Source organism: Cariama cristata, unplaced genomic scaffold, assembly GCF_000690535.1.
Source record: "Cariama cristata isolate BGI_N322 unplaced genomic scaffold, ASM69053v1 scaffold11643, whole genome shotgun sequence".
In the NCBI taxonomy this organism is placed as follows: domain Eukaryota; kingdom Metazoa; phylum Chordata; class Aves; order Cariamiformes; family Cariamidae; genus Cariama; species Cariama cristata.
Window position 1 is genome coordinate 68,983 of NW_009606739.1, and position 17,640 is coordinate 86,622.

A 17,640-nucleotide genomic window follows, 5' to 3' on the forward strand; every position below is an offset into this window, starting at 1 on the left:
GGGAAAGAGCACAGAATTACCTGTCCTTTTTTTCCAGTCAAGACAGAATGTATGAATTTATTACCAGAAAAAAAGTGTGCAAATGAACTTCCTGTAATTAGGCCACTCTGACCTGTGTAGAAGGACACTTTGTTTGAAATTTATAAAAATTATAACTAGTACAAAACATTGTGGTTGATGTCTCTATACGAAGTAACAAATCAGATGAACTTCCTTTCTATTCAGAATAAATTAGTATCAGTAAAGGCACATCATCACAGCTGAAAAAAATCCACACATTTGTCCAATATAACTTTGTGTTGTCACAAAAAAAACAGTGTTTTTTTTCCTTTACCCTTCTCCCTTGGTCGTGTTACCGAATCCCTGGGACTCTTAGGAGAGTGCAAAGGTTCACACAGACAGTTGAGAGTTGTATATGTCAATGCTGCAGCCATGAGGCAAGCAGTTTGTAGAATAACTTTATTATAGTTACCCCAAGATACCTGCACAACTTTGGCTACCAGTGGTTTATTAGGGAGCGCTAATTGACTCAAATGCATGTTGTGGATCATGTAGAAGGGCAAGCAGGTAAAAATGAGAATGTAAAAACACAATGCATACAGAGAGAACAAAATTAATTGGAACTAATTTCAGCTGGTATCCAGATTTCTAGGGGCAAACTTCCCCTCACTTGAGTTTTCAAGTCACTGGCCTTGTCATGTTACTGCAGTGCTATATTGGTATAAGCAAATGAAGACTGTGTGCCCCCCCACACCAAGCAGGCCCCATGGCAAAGGCCCAGGGCTGGAAATCCAGCCGCAGATGTGAGCGGGTGTAACGCTCTCCTGTTGCCAATCTCTGGGGTGCAGCTACGCGTGCCGGGACCTGTCTCTGCAGCTCCTGTCCAAGCTTGGTGTGGTTTGCAGGAGGCACTTCACAGGACATCGATGGGGCGTTGCTGTTTGCCGAGGAGTGTGTTTGGATGCAACACTCATGGCGAGCCACCCCGGCTGATCTACCTTCAACAAGCTCAGTCCTTGGAGCGGGACTGAACCAGCCAGCAAAGGCTGCTGACAGCCCCCAACCGGGACCAGAGCCCGTTTGGGGCTCTGCTCAGCCCTCTCTCGGTTTTAGTAGGCGCTCTGCAGCGGTGGCTTAAGATCACACCTCTCCTTTCTGTGTATTAACATAAAAGAAAGAATTTGGCCCTATAGAAACTAATTTTTTTAAAGAACACAGAGAAAGTACTGATTTACAGGTTGTAACTCTCCACTGGGGTACAGCTGCAGTCTGCACCACGTTATCAAAACTGGCGAGAGATGCATGAAGCTTTACATAGCCTTGCAGAGCTACAAAGAGCGAGAGCCTGTCCTCCCCCCAGTTAGCCCAGCAGTCCTTTCTGTTTTCACTTTCTTTCCTAACCATCACGTATTTCCTTCTGTGGTAGTTCACAGACAAGAAGCATTGGTCTCCCCCTCTCTCTCCACCTCCTTTCCAGCCATGTGACTGAGCACTCCCTGCATCAAGTGAAACTTTTCAGTTCCCAGGTAACACTGGTTTCCTTTCCACTCGCTCCACGGTGAGAAGCAGCATCTCTCAAACCCGCAGCTGTGCTGGCCATGGGGAGGAACACACAGCAGTTCATCTTGCTAACCTTCACCTGTGGTGAGTAACATCCTCCATTATTTCTATCAAAAAAATGAGATAGACTCTGCTAGTTTTGTTTCCGTGCACTCAGGACAGCACCTAACTGACTGAAAACTTTAGTTTTGTGGCTAGTGCTAAGGGTTCTTTGAGCAAAGTGCCACTGCTAAGAAATCACTATAACTACGTCTAGTTGCAGCTCGTATAGACTTAATCTGATGTTTTCCTGTGTATTTTCCCTTGCACTCTGTGGTGACATAAACTCTGACTGTGTCATGGAGTCAGCTCAAAATAGTATTAGAAGCAGTTTTTTCCAGACCAGCAGAACTGACTGAAAGTCTTGAGTGAGACAAGCAGAAGAAAAACTAAGGAAGCATTGCTTGAGTCATTCCTTTGTCTGCATGGCAAGGTGCAGAGCATGATCAGGAAACCAAGAGTGAGGTGAGGGGCTTGGAGGAGGCAGGCTGGGGCTTATCTCAATGACAAACCACATCAATGTCACTGTTCAATCCTTGATGCTGCTCTGTGAAAATCTGTGGAGCCAGCCTGGCCAAGGATGTGTCCCAGCACGTTAAGTCATCGCTCAACACCTGCAGCCGTACAAAATCTGCCAGGTGAAGAAGGACAGAGCATGACTTAATCTGTGTAACGGCTAAAGGCTTGAGTTCGCTGGTGGGGTGCTGGATTTCTGCAGTGTGTTTTGCCGTCGGGATCACATAAGTAACAACCCCTGTCCACCTCCCAGCGCAGTGAGCAGAGAAATAGCCCAGGGACTCGACCACCAGCACCCCTTGCTGTACCTGCTCTGCTTTCCCACACCCACTCCATAGCCAGGGTCTGCTGAAGTAGCCTCAAACCTTACAGACGAAAGGAGAGCAAGATCAGACCGAGAAGTAACACTAATAACTCAGTGGTCAGCAAGGATCTTTTTGACCAGAAAGAACTTGTTTCCTCAGCTCCTTATCCATTTTTGATGATTCCTTTAATAATTTGCTGTGATATTTTATTAAGGCCACAAAGTCAAGTCTTTCTGTGCAGACAGGGAATTAAACATAATTAGAGTTTAAGGGATAAAGGTCTGATGGGTTGGAGGTTTATGAAACTGCTCCTATGTTGGAGGGAAACTATGACAGTACCAAAACCTCTCAGAAAATCTTGGTGCTTTTCCAGTTCCTCAAGGACTCAAACCAAAGCAGCTGGAGCTGGCAAGAGTGCTTTCAGCAATTGTAGGAGCTGGGTCAGGTTTTTGTGTCCACACAAAATCAGTCAGCTAAATATGAGCATTTCTTCTGGGTAGCATAAAGCAGAACAAATGTGCTGGATGGCTGAGCAGCATGAGTGTGTGATTAGACGAGAAAGGGAAAAAGTCCCCAGCAAGAGTTTTTTTTCACCCACCCCATTACAGGTCGGCAGGCTGAGAAATGTCACAGCCAGATCACGGCACTGAGCGCTCCACTTCCCATCATAATGCCTGGGAGCAGAGCAGTGGTGTTCCTTTGCTGGCATTGACTGAAACTTGTCACCAAAGCATGAAAAAGGGGGCTCCAGGTCCAGACTGGGAACCTCAAATTTCTGAAGTGTTATCTGCTCAGTAACTGAAACCAATCTGTTAACTGAAAAGTCAGAAGTACTGACTATTTAAGACGTGTAAATTTAAATATGGATTGTTCTGCAGTCTTATAGGGGAAAAAAGAGTGAAAATTGCAGCTTCTTCTTTTTTGTTTTTATCGTGCCGATACACTTAGATGCAGCTACCTATAGATGGTGTATGGCAACTGCTCTGATCTTGCAGCGGCACACAGAGAAGGAGGTAAGAGCTTTTCAGCTCTGCCAGCGTGTGTGGTAAAGTCTAGGGGAAAGTGAGAAAATGAACTAAAGTATCATATTAATTACGGCATTTTTAGGTGCCTCCTGATGAAATTCACAATCAGAGGGATCTGTCCTGTCATTTTTGTGGCTTTTCAACAGTATCATGTTGCACTTCTTTGATAATAACAGCTACCCTGACAGTCAAGGATATTCTGTACAGCACAGAGGTGAAACCCAGGCAATTTTAGGACTATGGAGTATACATCTACAATTCTGCTCTTCTCTAGCAGAGCCATTTTTAAGGGAAAATTGTGGTGTGGGTTCAGACCTATACATCTGTTCTTATTTCTTTGGTTTTGATCTTGAATTTGATTCAAAACCCAGTAGGTTTTATTATTCCTATTTAGTTTATGTGTATCCTAAAATGGTGAGATGTTGTGAATTCAGCTATTGTTGCAGATCGCTGTTCATGCTGAGTGAAAATAAATAAATAAAAGGAAGAAGAGCTTGTGACGTTTCAGCCATTTCCACTCTGAATGTGCCTCTGGCCTTAACTGATCCTAAAATCTGAATCTCAGCAACCTACCTGCCACAAACCTTTGACACTGATTTATGAGAAATATCTTTGGAAGAACCAGCGTACAATAAACTTCTCAGACAACATGTTGTGGCATCCTTGTGGAGCCGTACTGCTAGGAACATGAGCTGTCTTGGACTTTCGAGTCCCTTCTCTCTCCAAACTGGAGAATTAATCTCTGTCCTCCAGCCAATTTAGGCAGTAAAGCATTTAACTATACCTGAAGCTTCATGCATGTCAAGGAATTCATTTATGTCAGTCATTTATGATTTCTTTTAGCTTGACCTTGTCTTTACAGAGTCTTGTTGCATACTCACCATCAAAGACTTGAGCAGAAGAGGCCAGGTTGGATGGGGCTTTGAGCGACCTGGTCTAGTGGAAGGTGTCCCAGCCCATGGCAGGGGAGTTAGAACTGGATGATCTTTAAGGTCCCTTCCAACTAAACCATTCTATGATTCTGTAAAGACTTGTGACCTTCGTCTATTCTACAATGTACTTTTTCCACTTTTTCTTCACTTTGTTATTTACATTTAGGAGCTAGATATTTTCAGTTCTGCAAGGGAGATGTTTCTGTAAATGTTATAAGATGGAAGCATAATTTTGGTGCTGTGACTATTTTCAGATGTGGTCCAAAATGCCCCTGCATGCTATACCCTGAAATTTGTTTCTCATTGCTGAAAGCCCATCACTAAGAGGGCTGGTCTGGATGCTGTTTGGAGCATCCCCTTGGGTATATCCCAGGAGGCAGAACTTCAGGGTTCAAGATGGCATGGCTACAACGAAGTCATAAATAAATATCTGGAATTTCCCTGTCTCCCAGACCAATTTCTCAGACTATTGTGAATCACTGTAAGACCATTATGCCGCCTCACTTCCTTCACACACAAAATATGTTCTCCTTCCCCATGCTTTGTCGGTAAGTAACCAACCACCCTCTCCATCTTACTTTGACCTTGATAATTTGCTTCTAGCAAATCTTGCTGTACTACTGCCTGCAAAGGAATTCTTGTGCTGCCTGGGGATTGTGCAAGGTTTGCTCACACCTCCATCATCCTCTGGCTTCCTCAGCAGTAAAAGCAGTGTGTGGGGAGCTGGGAGCCAACATGATTCCACTGCAATGGGTATATTCAGAGGTGTGAAGACTGAAGGAGCTGTGAAAAGTTACGGATAGTGCTACAGCATGTCTGCTTTCACTTTTCTATCACGACTGGAGCCAAATGCAGAATAAAATCATATCACCCATTTGATAACAAAATCAGTGCAGTTATGTTGTGGGTATCAACAGAAACGTTAAATGTAAAGGTTTCTAGACTACTGACTTATTTGTTTCTTTGCAGCATTTTCCTCCTGCTTTGTTGAAGTGGCCCTGGGGATCAAACTGTCTCCAGAAACCATATCCATCCACCATACAGCTACTTCTTCTCACCCACTTTCCCTTTATCATTCTTCACCCCATCAAGGCATCACAGTTCATTTTAACACCACAAGCTCTCTTAAAACAACGCCCATAAGCCATAGAACAACTCTGCAGACAACAGACCAGCACCAGGTAACAACAGCACCAGGCCATCAGACGACAGCCCAGGCAGGAGCAACCACCATACAAGTGACCAGCCAGAAATCTCCCATGGTGGTATTCACAACATCAGCAGACAACACAACTGCAGCTGGTCAGGCTACAACCCAGGCAATGGAAACGGTTACCCCTGCGATGAAGAACACAACCATACACCCTACCTCCTCAACCAAGCAAGCCAGAACACATGTGAGCACAGAAATGACAGCGGCAGCCACAAACACAACTGTAAACCATACAACGCCAAACACACAAATGACACCTACTGCCATAACTACTACAGCCATCACCATGCAAACTGTAAAGCTCACCACAGGGTCAGGAAATCAAACAACAGCGCCTAGAAGTCCAACAGCCATGATCAACACAACAACCATTCATCCAGGGACTCAAACAACCTTCCCAACTACTATGATGACAATGAGACCCACTCTTGCACCCCAGCCTTCTCCCATCCCCACTGGCACATACACCGTTTCCAATGGGAACAGGACCTGCATCAAAGCGGTCATGGGTTTGCAACTGATGGCTCAAAACATACAGACGGTGAGGTGGAAGCATTACAAAGCTTAGCTGTTTCTTCATTAGCTGGAATTTATTCTTCTTCTTTCAAAGCAACTTTCCAAAGTTAGCTTGTATGAGTGGAAGCACTACAAAGCTAAGCTTTGTAATGACTGTTTCTTCATTAGCTGGAATTTATTCTTCTTCTTTCAAAGCAACTTTCCAAAGTTAGCTTGTATGATAAAAATAAGTGGCTTGCTACCAGTCTAAGGCCTTTTCTGTGCCACAGCATCTCAGCTGCTGTACTTTGGCTTGTATGATAATGTCAGTGGGACGTAGGGGTGCTTTCTTATTTCAGTGATGTACATGTGGTAGCAATACCGGGGTGGGGAGGGGGTGTGGTGGTAGATCAACCTTCAGCGTTATTTGTGTTTCCCAGAATGGGAGGCTAATTAAAATCTGAATTGACTTCAGTCAAGGGCTTGACATCACAAGTTGCAATGAAAGCAAGAAATTGTCAATTCACAGACTTGGATTCAGAGGTGGGTTGTCTTGATGCCGATGCGTGGAGATTTTAGGGTCACAGAAACTGCCAGGCTGGATCAGAGCAGGGGTCCTGGGGAGCTGGTACTCTCTCCTAGCAGTGATCCACTGTGAATTATTCAGCAAAAGATGTCATAAAACCCAAAGTGGTGATTATGTCCCTCAGATTTGTGGTTTTGTAGCATCCATTAATACAATCTGTGGGCTTTCATCCTCAGGCTCTGGAGTTCATATGCCTTGAGCCATCCCATTACAAATCCAAAGATTTTTGTTTGGGGTCTGAATATTTCTAATATTGAGATGAGTGTCTAATGTCAGTAAAAGTAATTTTCATCCCTTGTCCTGGCAGAAGCCAGGCAGGGAGCATGATTCCCAACCTCACCAGACCACTGTGAGATGTTTATTACAAAAGTAAGATGTGTTTGAGATGAGACTGAAGGAGCCAAACTGTATTCAGGGCTGCAGAGCTCTCCTTTCAGACTACAACATGGGTTGGCAGATGCTAGAGATGAACTATGCAGGACATAATGAGGAGGCTGGAGTGATACGAGGATCAACACGTGTCAAAGCCAATCTAACCCCTGCCTGCCTCTGTCTTGATCTTTCCTCTGCCCTCAGGCACAAGTTTCCACTGCTCCTTCTTTTTAAATTACCACTGGTGCTCATCTGACCCTGCCCTGAATCGTATCAGTTCACCAAATAAGAGAAAACTATTATTTTCTGCCATCCTAATGCACTGGAACAGCTCTGTGATGTGTCAGATAAGTGCTAGTGCTGGTTTATAAGTGGGGGGACAACCCTGGCAGACAGCAATTAGGCTGCCACCACCACTGGCCTGTTCATTCAGCCACACAGAGCCTGTCTGGGGGAAAAAAAAAAACAAAACAGCTATAAATCTCTGTGTGTTTCTTATTAAGTTTCCCCCCTCCTCTTCATCAACAGCCCTGCAATGTTTCTTCTCTCCACAGAAGCGGATGGAGTACATGGCTGTCAACCCCAATGCGACACAGACATCTGGAAGCTGTGGGACGGTGCGGTCTCAGTTGAACCTCACTTTCAGTGGAGGGTTCATAAACTTCACCTTTGTAAAGGTATTTATTGCATTTAGAGTGAGAGAGTGTTTAGGATTGGGGAGCTGGAACTTAGGCTGCCCTTGATCCAGCTTGTGCTGTGGGAAAAGGCATTTCATCCACTATGCTAGTTTTCCACCTGTAAGGTAGAAATAAGGCAGTATTACTCCTGTCCTTCCCAAGAGGCTAGAATCTCAGAACCATGGATTAATTCCGGTTGGAAAAGACCTTTGGAGGCCACCTGGTCCAACCTCCTGCTCAGTGCAGGGCTAACTTTGATGTCAAATCAGGTCTTGCCTATTTGAACTTTCAATTTGGAAAGGTTCGTATGTGCAATGAAGGTTAAGTACAGTGCCTTGCTATCCTGTGATAGAAAGTGCTAGAGAACCCATCTAGCAACACAAAGTCTAGAAATAGCCTCAAGAAAAATCTGAGTCTCATTTTTACAGAGCTAAAAATCTAGTGGGAGGGAAGGCCAGGTCTGCTGTTTGCATTGGAGCGGGACAGAGGGAATGGGTTTGGGACTGGAGTGCCTGTGCAGGAACAAGGTGTGTGTGTGTGCCGGGAGCTCTGACTCACACTGCCTTGTGGCCCTTACGAAATGGTGTCTCAGGGACCGCCTGAATGCAGGTGAGGTTAGTCGTTTGCTTCCCATAAATGCCAAGTATCAAAACTGCCCAGCCAAAAGCCAGCTGTGGTTGTTAAATCCAAAAGGCAACTTGTGCCATTGTAAGTGCCCAGGAGTCACAGCCCATCCACAGCTGAAGGGGCCTAAATTCATCCAATTTCTGAGTGGAAAATTCCAAACAAGTCAACTACAACAACAAAATTGTAAATAAGTGCCCTTAAAATACACCACATCAGGGAGACTTATAAATACACACAGAAATTTGGGCAAGAGAGAAGTGCTGCTTATATAGTTGGAAAATGAGCTTTCTTTTTGACATTGTGTCTATTGATACCGTGTTCCCCACTAGGACTGCATCGTATGTGGATGAGGCTTTAACATAAGCTACCAAGAGCGCTGCTGCTATTATAACCACGAGAGAAAATTGCTGAGTGCAGCCATCCTCTGGCTTCCTCGGACGTTTACATGGCTTACACATTTTGGGAGGCAGCATGCAGTACTATTTATCTGAAAGCTAATAAGGGCTGGGTGGTGATGCCAGCAGGGCTTAAGACAGAAGTTAATCCTGGGCATAAAATCATTAACGGGCAGGGAGGAACACGGCATGGGTTGGATCCCATCAAACTCTGACTGAGTGTAACATGCATTAAGGCCATGTCCTGGAGCTTCATAGCAGTTCAGAGCTGCATCTGGCCATCACCACTGATCTGTGTCCTTCAATTAATCAAGCCAAAATGTCAATCTTACAGCCTGGTTCCAAGCTCAAATTAGTGACAATTAAGAAAAGTACAAATGGTTAATCAGTCATTTCCATAGAAAGTGCAAGAGGCAACAGCAAATTATACCACACCTGAGTCATTAATGCTTGAGCAGAGAAAAGATTTCAATTAATAATCATCTTGATTTGAGTTTATGGCAGAAAGTTTTCTAAAAGCTACAGAGGAAAAGTGAGGTAAAAAATCAAGGAGCTGTTTTAAAACAAAGGATCAGTTCAGACCATGAGTGTTTGCTTTAAATGTATGATTCCAGCAACAAGGGGAGCATTGTCTGTGCTACAAGGATCCTTAGAAAAAGTCTGGTGATTCAAGTGCCCATGAAAGCCCCAGCTTGTAGCAGCACTAAGGAGAGTGCTGTGAACTTTTAGGAGGTACTTGACCTGTCTTGCCCCAAAAAAGGTGGTTATGGGCACAGCACTAGACAATCCGCCCTTCACTTAAAGATAAGCCTCAAGAGCATTGCAGGGCTCGGCTTAGACGTCTTTGAAATTCAAGTTAATAAGAAATCATTTTGCTGCTGGTTTTTCTGTGTTTGGCCCCCACATCCTCTCTAACTGCTTTGAAGGAGGAGTGCTTCAGGGCTGGCACTTCTGACCTTCACCGGTGAAAGAGGAGCTGGCCCCCGGGCTGCGGTTCTGGTGCGGGGTAGCGGGAGGCGAGGGGCTGGCTCAGGACCCACAGCTGCCAACTGCCTTTTGGAAAGAACTTGAAAAAAGGAAGTTTTGTAACCAGCCCACAAGATGTGAAGTAGGAGCAGGTGTTTACCCCAAGTGAAGTTATTAACTGTGACCAAACAGAACATAGAACATAGCACTGCTGCCAAGAAAATGGTAAGATTTGACCTACTTATGTCTTTAAGTAGGAATAATGCTGAGAACCTCTTCTCTAGTGCATTTATTTTTTAAACTTTCCCAATCCATCCTGCCAGCTTTTAAACTGCATAACTTTAAAACTGGGTGCACATGAGACGTTCATGTCTGCTGCCATTTATCCACCAGCTGTACTCACCAGTCCCTGGGTGCTCACAGCTGGAATTAAAATGAATAGTAGGGCTGCTACATAACGACTCACATTATACTCCAGCACTGCTACCAGGGAAAAGCTCCTAGGGCTGGCTCTCACTTTGTGACAGGCTAGAGAAGGACAGCATTCGGGTTGCACTGGGGTTTTAGGGCACGTGCAGGACACTCAGCTGGACCTTGTGCTCTATGCTGTTGTACCAGGTGCTTTCCATGTCAGCAGTCTGCAGGCATATGAAAAAAAGCCAGCCAGACCAACAGGGTCAGCAGGGTGGAAAGAACAGTTATTTGTCCCCTACACATCCAGGTTGCTGTTTCCTCGTTTGTAGTGACTGCTGTTGGCTGACAAAATAGGAACCGAGTGGTATGAGGATGAGATGAGCTCCCAGCTCTCAGCTTGGTGCTGACCTCTCCCAGTTCAAAACCGACGCTGAACACAGAAGCACTGCTGCTTTCTGCAGTTTGCTCACCCGAAGGGTGTCCATGCATGAAGTGCACTGTGGTGCCAAGGGTCCCGAGTACTTTGAAAGGTGTTGGCTTAGGTTCTGCAAGCAGTCAAACTGCAAGTCAGCATGGATTAATTCAGCGCAGGATTACTCAAGAGAGCACTGTAGAGACTCTCAATGAAAGCAGAACAGGTGAATAAAAATAAAACGCCTTATCACATGCCTGTTACTTTGTGCAATGTATACTCTTTGCTTAACTCCCTCCTACTTTTGGTTACCACAAGTATCACACAAACGTCTAGCTTGAGCAGTGTGTGAAAAATGACACCTGCATGGTCCAGTTTCACTGAACTGAGCAGAATCGGTGATGCAGCTGAGATTGCTGCATTACACCAGCTTCCATCTTAGATGGAGTGATTTGGAAAAGAAAAAGCACTACATCGAAGCAAGTTGGTTCTTGGGTCTTGAAGGTGATCCTTTAAAATGTGGGTTTTTTTGGAAATCCTTTGTGACCATTTTGTTGTGGTGAACAGTATTTTTTTCACAAATATGAGGATGTATTATGAATAAAGATATATCCTCTTTTGCAGCAAGCTCCGATGTACTACGTCAGTAAAATTGAGACCAGATTACAGTTATCTTCTGAAGGTCAGTGATTTTACACTGTTTTAATTTAATATCAAACTGTTTCGGGTGGGGGATAGGCTTTCATATCTTTAAAACACTGGATTTTGCAAACTATGTGTTTTATCAGGCTTTCAACATGTCATTCACCTAAACCTTCTGGTATGAAAATGGAAGAGGAGGGACCAGGCTGCAGTTTCATCAGAATTGTACAATTTTCCTTTTGTCCTCAAAAACTTTCCCTGCCCCACCTCTTTCAGAACAGAGATTACTTCAAACCAAATTTAACATAGAAAACAATCCTCAAAGTTTTTAGATGCAAACACACAAACATGCAAACGTGCTGTGACTCCAGTTCAGTTGCATGCATCTTTCCAATCTAAAAAGCAAACTAAATTAGTACAGTATCTGGATCACAGAAATGCAGAGCTGGATCCAGATGTCAAATACACAGTATGGGGAGGAGGCGTGTCTGACATTTTGGTTTGGCAAAAATAAGAACTGGACCCAGGATGAGATTCTTCAAACCATCCTGAAAACCTAGTCCTTGTCTGTGCTCTTCTCGGGCAATCTGATTTTCTTTTTCCCATATAGCCCTGCTTCTCACCATTGGAACAGTCAGGAGCTGCCCCAGATGCTACATCCCAAGAAATGCTAAGAGAACATAATTTAGGTCAGAGTGAAAAATTCTAAGCCACCACTTCAGATTTTCTCTGGCATTAATTTTGCACAAATTCTTGCCAATATATCAAATCTGTGACAGGTTAATGGCTATATTATAACAATTCTCTGATTGTTACTTGTAAGTATTTGGATTGACCTTTGCCCCTGAAAGAAGAAAAATAGATCAGAAGCTCAACCAGGTGTGTCCTAATAGCACTGAGGTTTTTGGAAGCTCGGTGCTGTTAGGACACACCTGGTTGAGCTTTTTGGAAGCTCAGTGCCTATTTTCTTCTCACTGATGAGCCCTTCTACTAACTTAAGTGGAGTCTATTCTGACCTACAGCAACTAAAGTGAAAGAAAAGCTGATCCAGAAGACATATCCTGGGGATGTTCTCAGTCTAAATGACCAGAATTTTCATGTGCATTGCTAGGTGCAAATTGCAGCAAATACAAACTGATCAGCTTAATGATAAGATTTAAAATCCTCAAATATAGTTTGAATCCTCCATAGCGGTGCTGGCAAGAGACATTGCTATCCCTGGCTGTTTCTTGCTGCCTCTCTGCCAGATGTTGCCATTTCACAGTCCACCAGCAGTACTTTCGCGGTGTGCAAGCCTGTATCTTTTCAAAGATAAAAATTAAATCCTCCACAGCGGTGCTGGCAAAAGACATTGCTATCCCTGGCTGTTTCTTACTACCTCTGCCAGATGTTGCCATTTCACAGTCCACCAGCAGTACTTTCGCGGTGTGCAAGCCTGTATCTTTTCAAAGATAAAAATTACTGAATTAACCGTACCAGTACACACTGGTGTACTGATTTTGACTGAAGAGGACCAAGAGTATGCTTCATACTATTGTGCTGGCAGATGTGGTTGAGATACAGTGATGCAGAGTTGATGACGTGGATGATTTTGTCTTAAACTGGTATATCTGTTTTCAAAGGAGGATAAGCATAAAGGATATACCCAGATTACAAGATCTTTTCATCTTCTTTGAACTTGATCCATATTTTCCATAAAGTACTGTGACACTGAAATATGTTTAAAAACATATTTAATACGTAAAGCAATACAGACTAGATATGCCAAATTCCAATGGTAGAGGTGGTATCTCTCGTTCGTCTGGAAATAGCTGTGTGAGACACCTAAGACAGTTGTCTGCTCCTGTGAGAATCCTAACCCCTCTTCCAGACTCAGGTTGTCAAACTATGATTTGAAGAAGCATCTGAAATTTTAGCCACTTTTTCAGACCCAAGCTCAGCTGAGCTGCCTATTGATAATTAAAGCACTCATTTAAACGTGGAAGAAATGTAACTGATATATTATGGGGAAAATGTCCAGGCCTTAGTCATCCCTGTGCCTGCTGCTCTGCCAAATCATCAAGGATCCTCCATTTTATCTCAGAAAGATGTTGGTTCCAACAGACTTCGCATGGATTCTCATTTGTCTCTCTCTTTACGGCCTCCAGGTATGCTTTACTATGGAGCCATACATGAGAAGCTGTTTACTACAAAGCTGGGGAATTCCTTTAAGTGTGCCAGCAAGCAAACCTTCGGCTTGGAGAAGAACTTCCAGCTACTCTTTGTTAACATGCAGCTGCAGGCGTTTGATATTGTTGGTAACCAGTTTGGAAAAGGTAAGCAGAAGGGTACCTTTTCCACCCTTCCAAGATCTACATGTCACTGCTCTGGTAGCCTGATAGACACCATCTGCTAGGCTATAACCATACACATGCGGGGATCCAGCTACACCTATAGCACAATCTCAGCTTTGTAATAGTTCCAAAATAATGTAAGCTGCCCGCTGCTGTATTCTCACCCTTTTCTGAGTTCATTTTCAACACAGTGCTAACACCTATGGAAGATGGAAAAGTATCGTTCCCTCCTGCATTCAGTACCTTCTGTTTTACCTTCTAATGAAAAATGTTCAGCTCTACAGCCACAAGTTTATTCTTCACCCATTTTCTCCCAGAGCAAGTGGAGGTGTGTTCACCACCATGACATCGCCCAAACCCCTAATACGTACAGTTCAGTTCAAGGTCACTGTTCTCGTTACAGTTGGATTTTAGCTGTTTTGAAAGGGTTTTGACACTCATGATGTCCCACAGCTGCAGCAGGAAAACTGCCAACTAATAAGGGATATTTGTGAATGCAGGATGATACTTTCAGAGCAGCTGTGTCTAGACATGATGAAACGTGCTCCTGAGGAAGAGTACGATTGGCATGTTCCCAGTTTCAGAATTAAATGTGATCTCATCTCTGCAATTTGTCTTTTCTTGAGTACAGCTACAAAAAGGCAACCATGTAGGTTAGTAAAAGACAGAGATAGACCAGTACTGGCTGTCCTGGTCTGTGGATTGCCCACACTGGGAGAATGTATTGGGGCTCATCACAACTTCTTCCCTACCCCCACACCTGGGGTTCCCTCCCCAGGGAAATGAGATATTGTCATCCCTGTTTCTTGCCCAGCAATGCAGCCAGGACCTGGCCAGGACGTGGGGTTCAGGACTGCTGGGTGCACCAGGAAACTCCTGTGTCCCACAGTACAGACACTCTCATGGTTGACTGCCTTACTTCTTATGAGATGCATGAAAGACCCTACAAAAAACAGAGAAGTGAACTAGATGGGACCCTGTGGTCTCTTTCAAATTGTATGTCTTCACATTTCTGTGACTTTCTCTTCGGGTGTTTCCATACAAGAACTCAGGTGGACAGATAAGCTTATCAGCTCTCCAGCCCTTCAGATGTGCTAATGAAACATTCTCTTCTTCTGACATTTGACTTCCTGCATACTTACAAAATATTGCCCCTGTATTCTTCTTTTTAATTCAGATCTGTCTTTTGACTCAGTTTGGCTATGTTCAACTGATTCTTGTTTTGTTAGTTCACCATTTTGGCTGCCTTTCTTATTCTAAAAGCAATATAACGGGAAACAACATTTGGGGCTTTTTTAAGACATGGACCTTTTTTTTTGCATACTTTAAGTTCTTAAAAGTCAAACTGAGAATCCAATCTATGCTCTCATTCTCATGAAGATTTTTTTTTCATGGGATAACACTGAGCTGGAAGAACTCATGGGATCCCATCTGGTTCCCACATTCCCATTTAAATTTGTACAATGAGTTCAGTTATGGCTTTTGGTATGGCCTCACCTCTAGCAGAGACTGATCTTAGAAATACACACTCTCTCCCTCTCTCTCTCCAAGGTCAGGCTAATCTCTGCTAATCAATACCATATACAAAATTTAACTAGTTTTGCTCTTAATCAAAGGGCTGAGAAAGCAGCTACCACCTCTGGAATAATTCTCCAGTGGCCATGAAACAGTTATGAAACTGTTACGCACCTCTGCTGTGTATGCAGATTTTGAAAGACAAAATCCCCAGTGAAGGAATGACTCTATACACATCACCAGCCTCCTCCCCTCGGGTGTCTTGAGACTGGTAGTTTCACTTCTGTTGCTCCTGATTTGCTTATCTTTAAAAGGGGAAGAAAAAGAAAACACTAATGATTATGGTTTCAAGTTCCTTAAATTTTTGTACAGACTGCAGCAGCGCTACATCAATAACTTGGCCTGTTTGAGTCTGGAAAGCTGTAAAAGTGTCTTCTGAAGTGCACTTCAGTATATCAGAAGCAACTCCTAGAGTTCACAGCCCAAGGTTTTGTCAAAGCAAAATGGCCAATTCAAACAGCTCTGGCTTTTGCAATACTCAAATGCAAATACTTTTCAGCTCAATTCCTTAACAGCAGGTTACATTAACCAGACAAAGCTTTTAAAAGGCAGCATCTAGCAGAATGCTGATGCCTTTGGCTTTGTGGCATTGCACCACATGAAATCACCATCTGGATCAGAAGAGAAGAGGATCGGATTTTGGGGAGGGCCATGTGGAGGCTCTGGAGCTGTGACACGATGTCATGCACTCCACATGCTCCCTGGGCTAACTGCCCACTGTCGGCGTAAAGATTCCCATTGGGGAAAAGCCCAAACTAAGCCACAATCTGGGCCAGCACAGTCATCAGAATTAGACAATAACAACAAAGGCTTTTGTCTTAGAGCACTGTCAAAATCTGTCTTGGAATAGTCACAGGGCGCGAAAGGGGCGGAGGGTGTTGGGTCTCCCTCATACCTTGGGTATAAACTGGATTCACTGCTGAGCTGGAATATACTGTGGGGTTTAGCTGATCAAGCTACCCTACCTAAAGGACAGTTTGCTACTCAGGTGCTGCTCAAAGCATCATGCTAGAAGCCTTTCTTTCCCTGGAGCCTGAGGAAGGACGATTCCTATAGATCAGATGGAAGATGTAGGTCTGATCCAGTTCTGGGATAACATGTTAGTGATCATTCCCAGACCTTGCCTTCACTCCCAGGGCTACACTTGTTGTACTGTAAATTTGAGACAGATCTTGCCATTGTTACTTGGGTAAATACTCCATTTATGTCAGTGACTCCGATGGTGCAGTCTCTCCACAGGAAAGCCACCAATTTACCCCAATCTGGAAGTTCATTTTTAAGTAGTGAGTTTCCATTTAATCAGAGAATTACTTGAATATTTATTTGGATAGGGACTGGCTAAGGAAGTCAGGATTTGCCCCCTCTGTAGCTAAGAGGTATGTCTGGAGTGAATATAATCTTTGGATGCTTCTTAAAAGACATTTGTGTGAAAACCTTCTCTGATATCATCATACGTAGAATAAAATGACAACAGTACTTCTAAAACAACACCCTGGACTAAGTCCAAGGCTTGTGCCTTCCTAATCTCTTGATGTTCTGTTAGCCACAATTATCAACAACTATTCTGAATTAAACACAGAGAACAATTAGAATTTGATTTTTCTTAGGAAACACTGACTTAACTAGGATCCCTGCTGTGCTAATGATGTGCTGGACTATGGGTTCCCTTCTCTGGCCTGATTCTTTTTACTGGGCAGACGCAATTAGATGCCACATAGGAGCAGTTTTTGTCCATGCAGGATGTGTCCTGCTCTTTATTTTCAGATGTGCACTTTGTAGTGAGATGGTCCGCATCTGCTATCAGCATGAAAGCCTCCTACTGTGTATGTACTGCTCTTGATGGTAAAACAATTACTGCGGACATGAAAGAGCAGAGTCATTCTCCAGTGAAGCATGTAGCTATTTCGAAAGGGCAAGTATTGTTTTCTTGAGGTAAAGTTCACCACAGACAAAAATGTAATAAGTATAGCTCAGAAAAAAAAAAAAAAAGAAATCAAGGTTTTGAGAACTTCTGGCTTGTATTTGCTAACTTTTCTGGAATATAGAGGTATAGTTTAGGAGTGTGTTCTGCTATAACACATTCTCTGATCTCCTTTTACTTTCAGAAGAAGAATGTTTTCCTGATAAAAACAGCAAAGCAGCTCCCATTGCGGTGGGCCTGAGTATTCTGGGATTGTTTGTCATTGTGTTTGCCACTTTCCTGCTTTCCAGAAGAAAGCCGCATAGAGGATATGAACGTATCTGAGATGCCCTTGCACTTCCAGATGTATGTAGCAAGTAGAGAAGTCACAGGAGTTTTAGCTTCTACCTGGCAATCTCACTGCCCTGAAGACACATTTTTAAGTGAGATGACACTGTATGTTTAAAGCTAATGAATATTTCTGGAAGTGATTTCTTTAAGGTGGGAAGGAGAGAACTCATACCATCTACTTTAGGCTATTCTTAGCATCTAATTTAGATCTACTCCAGAAGACCAAAGTAAGGAGCCTAAATTCTTTATATTATCAATAAAGGAGGCAATTCAGATCACCTAAGTCAGATGCCTAAAAATAGCTT

At 43.5% G+C, this 17,640-nt stretch overlaps 1 protein-coding gene across 1 annotated transcript; it reads left to right on the forward strand.

The window, feature by feature from the left end:
* Nucleotides 1-1,598: 1,598 nt before the first annotated feature.
* On the forward strand, nt 1,599-17,329 carry LAMP3 (lysosomal-associated membrane protein 3). The gene is made up of 6 exons (XM_009696480.1): nt 1,599-1,644; nt 5,347-6,131; nt 7,598-7,720; nt 11,159-11,216; nt 13,324-13,491; nt 17,190-17,329. The coding sequence occupies exons 1-6, from the start codon at nt 1,599-1,601 to the stop codon at nt 17,327-17,329; spliced, it is 1,320 nt and encodes a 439-aa protein (XP_009694782.1).
* Nucleotides 17,330-17,640: the final 311 nt, after the last annotated feature.